Source organism: Elephantulus edwardii, unplaced genomic scaffold (genome assembly GCF_000299155.1).
Source record: "Elephantulus edwardii isolate Elephantulus edwardi_28Jun2011 unplaced genomic scaffold, EleEdw1.0 scaffold00016, whole genome shotgun sequence".
Taxonomy (NCBI): Eukaryota; Metazoa; Chordata; class Mammalia; order Macroscelidea; family Macroscelididae; genus Elephantulus; species Elephantulus edwardii.
In genome coordinates, this window is record NW_006399766.1 from 19,087,876 (window position 1) to 19,098,040 (window position 10,165).

Sequence of the window (10,165 nt, forward strand, 5' to 3'; positions counted from 1 at the left end):
CTTGAAAACTCAACCTCCTTTGCCGTTTCTGTTATTTATAGCTTTTTGAATTTTCAGAATCCTGTCCTCATACCAAGGTTTGTGTTTGGATTCTACATATAATCAAGACTATACATTTTCTATCAAAATTTACATGTCCTTCACAGTATCAGTTTTAGGCTACCATTAGGCTAAAAGCTGTCAAAATGAGTAATTCATTTTGTGATGTTCACTCTTTCCAACGATCTGCTGTTCTCCAGAATCTACCAGCTTTAGTTGATTCTTTAGTGCCTTCAAGTCATCATTATTTTGTCCAGAGTTTATAGCTGTTTTCTGTAAGATGATCAAGCCTGTAGGAGCTATTCAGCCACAGTGAAAGCGGAAATTGTCTTCCCAATTGAATTTTTTCTTTTAACTTCTGGGGTTTCTATTAAAATCTTGGTATAAATAAAAACCAACCAACTCTAATCACATTCTGAGTGCCACACTCTTTACATGTGGAAGCCCAGCCTTGACCTTATGATTGTACTCAGTTGATGTAGGAGAATCCATTTGTACAAAGGGAAGACTCATGACTTTTAGGCTCACAAGTAATTTTTAGAAATATTACAATCTTTCATTATTCACACACAACTAGATAATAATAATAGCTCTTTAATAGGCAGCTTGATTAATAGGAAAAATACAGACCAAAGTTACATCTTTGTTCAAACTTATTCAAGTTTTATAACCCTACACAAGTCACTTGTCCACTCTGAGCCTCCATTTCTTAATATCACTTTCAATAGCCATGATACAACATACTTCTCTGGGTTAATTGTTGTTGAGTACCATTGAGTCAGAACTGATTCATAGCTGACCCTCTAGCATGTTTTCAGAGACAGTAAATTGCATAGGAGGTGATTGCCCCTCTTTCCTCTATGGAGTAGCTGATGGCTTTGAGCCGTGCACCTTTGACTGGCAGCACAATTCCTTATCACTAGGTTACCAGAGTGCCCTCTGGGTTAATAGAAGATTTAAATGAAAAAGTGCAACAAGTTTTGACTGGGAAAGTCCTTGATTATTACTATGATCCCTATGTAATAATGATGAATCCCTCTTGCATTAAAAAAATCTCCCAGTACTTAGAAAATACTATTACCAGTCAAATAAAGACATTCTTATGATAGTGGGCCTTTAGAAGAATAGTTAAAGGCTGGTGTCTCCCTTCTTTGTTACATTCTATCTACCTTTAATTGTGATAACTGTATATGGAACAATATTTGTCATTTTAGCATTTTAACATATGCAGTAGAATGGCATTAATATTGCACCATAAACTACAGGGGAAATTACAAATGTTATTGTGTTTTTGCTTGGTCTTTGTTTTTCTGTTTTCCCTTCCAAAGCCATATGGGAGAAAGTGTCTTGATTTCACAGATTAGCTTTTAATTCTGAAAATCAGGATAAAGTGCATGATTTACATTGCCTGTCCCATCTTGAAACCTTGTTTCCCATCTATGTGGAAACAGGTTTAAAGGAGAGAACCTGGAGGATAGGCTTAGGGAAAAGTTGGAGTGTGTGTTTGTGTGTACAAGCCTCATATCTTGGCTTGTAAGGGGAGCTGGGAGAAAGATAGAAAGGAAAAAAGAAAAGCACAGCATACACTGAAGCTAGTTACCATTCTTCAGCTCGAGGACAGGGTCTAGGGTTGGGCTGCTGATAGAAGGAAAGGACTTTAGTATGATGAATAAAAGCACTGGTTTTCATTTTTTCTGCATTTCCCTGGCAGATTTATTTAGGTCAAGTCCCTCTGGGGAAGACTGTGGCCTCCATATATTTGCCTAAATCACTGAGGGAGAAAATTCCTCTTAACAATTTACATACCATCTTGTTTAATTTCTTTGGCCAAACATCACTTTTCAAGGTAAGTCCTGGTATCCAGTAACTACCATGCAGTGGCATACAGTGACTCATTGCGTTTATGAACTCTTGCTATTTCCGTGGTGTTCTGTTTATTTTAGAATGTCCTTTAAAATTTATTCTACAAATCTTCCAGTCTAACCCCTGGCCCTCAATATGAATCAACATCGACCTTAATGATGTTCTAGTTTCAAATTTTCACAGCTTCTCATCTTTGGAAAAGACCTTAAAGATCATATGGTGACCAAACACAGACCACAGGATGGTTTAGAGCCAGAAAAGAACAGCGAGTTCTCCTGCTGGAAGGCTGTTTTAGCTTGCCGGTGCTTTCCCCAACCCCCACCCAGAATCTCCCCTCATTTCTCAAAGCTAACGTACATATGCTTTATGGCCAAACATATTTGAAATTGAGTGGTATCCCAAAGGGCATCTGTCTGCAAGCATTTGCTAATCCTTCCCACAGAACCTTCTCTGTGGGTTCCACTCTTCACTCATGATTTTTTTTCCAAAAAGGTACGATAGTGTGGTGGTAAGAGCATGGACCCTGGGGCCAAACTGGCAGAGTTTAAAGCTTGGCTAAACCATTTTGTATCTGTGAGACTTTGGGCAAGTTACTTAATCTTTACATGCCTCGATTTCTTTCTCTGTAAAAGAGAGTAATCAAAGTACCTCATAGGTTTCTAATGGAGTTCTGGGGTGGTGTAAGCAGTTAAGCACTTGATTGGTTGTTAACTGGAATGTTGGAGGTTCAGGTCTACCTAGAGGTGACTCAGAAAATTGAGCAATTTATGATGGACAGGTCTAGTCTGTAGCATATCACAGGTCTCCATGGGCTTGAATTAGCTCAGTGACAATTGATTTGGTTTATTTGATATAAGCATGTTAAAAGCTTATGGTGGTTAACACATAGAAAGCATTTAGAATATTGTCTGTAGCATAATAAGTACCATATAAGTTTTTAACTTGCTTTTATTATTTATTATCTTGGCTTTCCATGACTCTATGGTGATTTGAGTGTTGCTGTGATTCTGGAAGGAATGCCACTGGTATTTCAAATATTAGTAGGCTATCCACTGAGGACAGGTTTCAGTGGAGCTTCTAGACTAAAATTCAGAAGGATTGGCAATCAGCTTCTTCTAGAAATAGAAATAACTGGCTGTGAGAACCTTATGAATAGCAGCAGAACAATGAGCCTCTCAGTGAGAAGACACTCAAAATATGACCAAGGAAGAGCTAACTCCTCAAAGTACAGTTGACTTTATTGATGTGGATGGAGTAAAGCTCTTGGGACTTCCCTTGCAGTTATGGACTCTTTTGAGTTGTGCTGATGTGGCACAACTCACAATAAGAAGAAACAGTTTCAAGCACCTATTAATAATCCCACTGTGGAATTTTAGGAAACATGTATCTGGAAGAATTATAAGTTCTCAAAACTTAAATAGAACTTGGAAAAAAGTCAATATTCTAGGCATTAGTGAGCTTAAATGGGCTGATATTGACCATTTTGAATTGGACAATCATATAGTCAATGTGGCTTAGTTGTTGCTGTTATGTGCCACCAAGCCTGAATCAACCCATAGCTGACCCTCCAGTGGGTTGTCAGAGGCAGTAAATCACACGACAGGAGATTGCCCATCCTTAGCCTGAAAAGAAGCTAGTGGATTTGAACTACATGTCTTGGGAATTGCAGCACAGCTTCTTAGCACTAGGAATAATCATATGGTAAATGTAGCTTGTTGTTATGTGCCATCAAGTCACCCACGACTCAGAAGACTTCCCCAATGCAGTTCACCATTTGATTTCCTGACTGCTGGTACTTAGTGGTATGAAATTGCACTGCCAACCCAAAGGTATGCAGTTTTAACCTACCAGCTACTCCATGGGGAAAAAGATGGGCATAGGTGTGGCTTTGGTCTTTAATGACATGTGGCTGATTCCAAGCCATGACATTTTTGCATACTTCATATGCATGTTCAAATCGAGACTGAAGATGATTAAAACAAGTCTAGGAGAATCAAAATATGATCTTGAGTTAATATCACCTGAATTTAAACATCATTTTATGAATAAATTTGAAGTACTGAACATCAATGATTGAAGACCAGATGATTTGTGGGATATCATCTATGAAGAAAGCAAAAAGACAGAAGAGAAAGAAAAAATGAAAATGGATGTCAGAAAAGACCCTGAAAATTACACTAGAATGTCAAGAAGCCAAAACAAGGGAAGGAGATAGTGGGTGTAAAAGAACTGAACAGAAGATTTCAAAGGGTAGCTAGGGAAGGTAAAGCAAAGTAGTATAACAGAATGTGCAGAGACCAAGAATTGGGGAATAAAAAGGAAAAAACTTGCTCAGCATTTCACAAGCCTCGATTCAAGCCTCGATTTGCAATACTTAGAGATACTATGGATAAAATATTGAATAATCTCAATATTTGTTCCCATTCCAAAGAAAGGTGATCCAACAGAATGGGGAGATAATCGTACAATATCATTAATATCACATGCAAGAAAGATTCTGCTGAAAATGATCCAAAACCGTTTGGAACAATATGTCAACAGAGAACTGCCAGATGTGCACGCTGGATTTATAAGCGGTCGTGGTACTAGGGATATTATAGCTAATGTTAGATGGATCATGGCAGAAAGCAGAGAATACCAGAAGAATGTCTATCTGTGCTTCATTGACTATGCAAAGGCTTTTGACTGTGTGGATCACAAAAAACTATGGCTGACTCTGAGAAGAATGGGAATCCCAGAACATTTGATTGTGCTAACGCGAAACCTATACTTGGACCAAGAGGCAGTCGTCAGAATAGAGCAAGGAGATACTACATGGTTTAAAATCAAGAAGGGGGTCCGTCAAGGATGTGTTCTGTCTCCATACCTTTTCAATCTGTTTGCGGAACAGATCATCAGAGATGCTGGGCTATACGAGTAGGAATGTGGCATCAGGATTGGTGGAAGAGTCATCAACAACCTGCGTTATGCAGATGGCACAACCCTGCTTGCTGAAACTGAGGAGGACCTGAAGCACTTGCTGCAGAAGGTCAAAGACTGCAGCCTTCAATACGGATTGAAGCTCAACATCAAGAAAACAAAGATTCTCACCACTGGGCCAACTGGCAGCAGCAGTATGGATGGTGAAGAGATTGAGATAGTTAACAGTTTTAGTTTACTTGGCTTCACAGTCAACACTCTTGGTAACAGCAGCCAGGAAATCAAGAGACGAATTGCATTGGGAAAGTCTGCTAAGAGAGACCTCTGTGGAGTACTGATGAGCAACGACATCAGGCTGGAGACTAAGGTGCGCCTGATCCAGACTATAGTTTTCACGATTACATGCTATGCATCGGAGAGTTGGACAGTGACTAGGGATGATAGATAATTGATGCCTTTGAGCTGTGGTGCTGGAGAAGAGTGTTGAACATACCATGGACTGCTAGGAGAACAAACAGGTTTGTCCTAGAGAGGGTGAAGCCATAATGTTCCCTGGAGTCAAGGATTCTGAAGCTTCGTCTAACAGACTTTGGGCATGTTGCAAGGAGGTACTGGTCCTTGGAGAGGGACATCATGTTTGGGAGAGTGGACGGGCGGCAAAGGAGAGGAAGACCCTTGATGAGATGGATCGATTCTGTGATTGGGGTGGTGGAAATGAGTGTGTTGGAGACAGCAAGGTTGAAACAGGATAGAGCAGCGTTTAGGCCTCTTGTACATAAGAATCACTATTAGTCATAAGCGACTTGATGGCACATAACAACAACAACAATCCTTGAAGAAGTGCAACCAAGAATGTTCCTTAGAATTGAGGATGGTGAGACTTTGTCTCATATAGTTTGTGCATATTATCAGGAGAGGTCAATTCCTGGATAAAGATAGCATGCTTGGTAAAGTAGGTCAGCGATAAAGAGGAAGCTATTTACTGAGATAGACTGACACAGTGGCTATAAAAATGAGCTCAAATATGACAATGATTGTGAGGATGGCACAGGACCAGCCAGTGTTTTGTTCTGTTGTACATAGGGTTGCTATGAGTTGGAACTGACTTGACAGCACCTAAAACCAACAGCCTTTTAGTTCACATGTCAATGTGAAAAAGCTGAACAGACAGTTTCAAAGCGCAGCTTGGGAGGACAAAACAAAGTATTATAATAGAATGTGCAGAGAGCTGGAATTGGAGAATAAAAAGAGGGAAACTCACTCTGCATATCTCAAGCTGAAAGAACTAAAAAAATAAATTTAGGCCTTGTGTTGCAATGTAGAAAGATGTTATCGGCAATGTATTGAATGACCCAGAAAGCATCAAAAGAAGATTGAGGGAATACACAGAGTCACTGTACCAGAAAGAATTGATTGACACTGAAAAATTTCAGGAAGTACCATATGAGCAAGACCAATGGTAATGAAACAGGAAGTGGAAGCTGCATTGAAGGCATTGGTAAAAAATAAGGCCCCAGGAATCGATGTGGTACCAATTGACTTGTTTCAATTAACAGATGCAGCCTTGGATGCACTCAACAGCCTATGCCAGGAAAACTTGAGGATGGCTGGCTGGCCAACAGATTGGAAGAAGTATATATTTGTTCCTATTCCCAAGAAGGGTGATCCAACTGAATGTGTAAATTATCAAATAACGTCATTGATTTCACATGCTAGCTATCAAACAACGTCATTGATTTCACATGCTAGCAAAATACTACTGAAGATCATTAAAAAATGGCTGGAACAGTCCATAGATAGTGAATTACCAGAAATTCAAGCAGGATTTAGAAGAGGCCGTGGCACCAGGGATATCATTGCTGATATCAGATGGATCCTGGCTGAACATAAGGAATACCAGAAGAATGTCTCTTTGTGCTTTATTGACTATGCAAAGGCGTTTGACTGTGTGGACCACGACAAGTTGTGGCTGACATTGAGAAGAATGGGAATCCCAGAGCACTTGATTGAGCTCATGAGGAACCTCTATCTGGAACAGGAGACTGTGGTGTGAACAGAGCAGGGGAGTACTGCATGGTTTGGAATTAGGAAGGGAGTGCATCAGAGATGTACGTATTCTCTCTTCATACCTGTTCAATCTATATGCTGAGCAAATTATCTGAGAAGCTGGACTCTATGAAGAGGCAGCAGGATTGGAGGGAGACTCATCAATAACCTGTGTTATGCAGATGACACAACTTTACTTGCTGAAACTGAGGAGGATTTGAAGCACTTGTTGCAGAAGATCAAGGAATGCAGCCTTCAGTATGGATTACATCTCAATGTCAAGAAAAAGATTCTTACCACTGTTCCAATAGGCAGTGTCATGATGGATGGAGAGGAGATTGAAACGGTTAACAGCTTCATCTTGCTTGGATCCACAATTAACACCCTTGGTGCCAGTAGTCAGGAAATTAGGAGATGCATTGCAGTAGGAAAATCTATAGTTAGGGACCTTTCCAAATTATCGATAAGTAATGATGTCAGTTTGAGGACTAAGGTGCATTTGATTCAGTCCATGCTATTTACAATTACTAGCTATGTATCTGAGACCTGGACAATGAATAAAGATGACAAAATGAATTGATGCCTTTGAGCTGTGGTGTTGGAGAAGAGCCCTGAACATTCCATGGACAGCCACGAAAATGAATAGCTATGTCTTGGGGAGGGTGTAGCTGGAGTGCTCTTTGGACATATTGCTGGGAGGTGCTATTTCTTGGAGAGGGACATGATGCTGGGAAGGGTAGAGGGTTGGCAAAGGAGAGGAAGACTCTCAACCAGGCGGATTGAAATGGTGACTGCTGCAATGGGCTCTAGTGTGTCAGGAAGTGTGAGGATGACACAGGATAGGACAAGATTCATATCTTTTGTTCATAGGGTCACTATGAATTGTACTTGAATTGATGGCACCTAACAACAACAGCAAAAATCCTGAATCTCTGCTCAACAAAAAGACTACCCTATCTATTCAGTTGCCAGGAAGATAACTATCTGAGTTTGTGTGAAACTGATGATTATTATTTGATGGTTAATATTTGCACTTATTATCTTACTTACTGTTTATGAGAAGCCTAGACACAGAGATGAAATCATTTTGTCCAAAGGTCACACAGCTAGGAATCAAACCCAGGCTATCTAACTCCACATCTCACGTCAAAAGTCCAGTATATTAATTTCATTACTTTTCCCAAGTGTGTTTGAATTTCCAAACATATAATCTGAAGGATTGAATTTCTAAACTCATTAAATTCACTGAGGTTCTTGTTTTGGTTTGTCTGGAGAGAGGGGCAGTGTGCTTGGACAGCTCAGAGAGATCACATGAGTATCACTTCTAGCTTTATCTGTAGGACTTGCCCTTCTCCTGGAAGTCTTTATCAGTTTCTCTGTCCTGTCTAAGTTGTATGTGTTAAATAAAATTTGTTGGATGAGTAAGGTCTCTCAGTATGGGATGAGGCCATAGCTTTCCTATCATATATACTAAGCAACCCTGCTTGTATTCTTATTTGGTTCCCCCAAAAAGGTTGTGTTTCATTGTGGAATCCAGCTCAGGTATAGGTACCCAGCATGTGTTCAGCAAATAAATATTAACTGATTCCTTTTAATAGGGAAAAATATAGGCCAGACCCAAGTTCAAGTCAATTAGTGAACAAACTGTTAATTAAGAGGTAGAATATTGGCACATAGCCCTCTAACCCCTTTGATAGGTTTGCAGTTTCTTTGTGCCATACCATTATCTCATTCTTAACGTATCTCCTTCCTTCAGATGGCTTTTTGTCTCATGGAATAAGGGCTAAAGTTGTTTTGCATAAATTTTATTCTTAATCAGTAATTTTCATTCACTCACATCTTCTACTGAAATGGCGTAAAGGTTTTGCCAAAATTAGCATACCAGACGTCATAGTCCCAGAATGATGATGGAGCTAGACTGCCATCAAATTCAGAGTTGGAAAAGCCCCCATAACTCATTGCACCTCCTCTCCTAATATTCCTGTGAAGAAACTGAAGCCCAGTGAGAGGAAAGGGCATGCTGAAGGTGATACAATTTCTTCATTTATTCACTCAGTCATTTATTCATTCAGCAAATGCTTATTGAATCTATGTGATGTATCCTGCATCGTGCTGGATGCTAGAGATACAATGGTGAGCAAGAGATGTGTAGTGTCTGGTGAAGAATATCAGATACTTAAAGATTCTCCCCTTGGCATGAGTAATCCAAGGCAAGGTATATAGATGCATGAATGGGTTGTACTAGATTGGTGTAACTGAGACCTTGTATGAAGATAAAGTTCATCCTTGGCCTGCAATTTTATTTTCCACATCCCTGTACCTAATGCTGTGCTCACTGCTTTACAATGCTAGCTCAATTATTAATGTATGTGAAATGAAACATTCAGGAATTGACTCCTCTTCTTTGTATGTCACACCTACAGACCAAAACCTTCACCAAAGCATTAACCACGTATGTCGTGAGTGCCAGCATTTCAGATATGTCCATTCAAAACTTGGCTGATCCAGTGGTTATCACTCTGCAGCACATTGAAGGAAACCAGGTAAAGATATCCGTTTTCATTTCAGAATAAAAAGACCTCAGAAACCGTTCAGAATTTTCCTGTCAAAAATAAATGGCTACTTAATAGATGGGATTCTAAGACTTAATGAAGACTGTCCCGTTCCAGGTAGCAGAGGTATGTTTTAGCTGGGGCTATCTGGAAACATGCCTCATCCTAAAGGGATAACTAATGGTAGACATTCTAGCACTGTGACAGATTGGCAGGGGAGAGGCTTGGGGCGGGTTGATATTTTGGCTCACCCATCACACTAAATGGTATTTATTCCCATTTGGTTTTGAGTGAGGCAAACAACTTAATTTAAAATAATGGACCATTAGTACTCTTTGAGTTTCCAAGAAGAACATTAATGTGTACTAATTATCAGCAAAAGACTAAAGCCACAGTCATCTGGCATAACACACAACATACATTACTAAATGATTAAATTTCACTTTCTTATACAAATGAAGTGCTTTTCCATTCTTTGATATTAATATGTATCCAGTGTGAAGACTTAATATTTTCCTTCATTCCTAATCTAAAGGAGCATATGTTACAACTTATTTTTCACTGGTTTTGATTCAAAGAGGGAAGAAGGAAGATTGAAAGAGGGAAATTTTTAAAATGAGAAGTCACATTCACACACATATGTATGTATGTATGTATGTATGTATGTATGTATATGAGTATATATGTATATAAGTGTATACATGTATAAGTATAAATATACAGAGACAGAGAGAGAGAGAACAAGC

At 39.4% G+C, this 10,165-nt stretch overlaps 1 protein-coding gene across 1 annotated transcript in view; it reads left to right on the forward strand.

Annotated features, from left to right (window-relative positions):
- The window catches only part of GPR112 (G protein-coupled receptor 112), a 155,488-nt gene that overhangs the window by 95,727 nt on the left and 49,596 nt on the right, over positions 1 to 10,165 (forward strand). The window contains exons 12-13 of the mRNA XM_006881892.1: positions 1,751 to 1,885; positions 9,291 to 9,410. Of these exons, the coding sequence (XP_006881954.1) occupies positions 1,751 to 1,885; positions 9,291 to 9,410 (255 nt within the window). The remainder of the gene's footprint in view (positions 1 to 1,750; positions 1,886 to 9,290; positions 9,411 to 10,165) is intronic.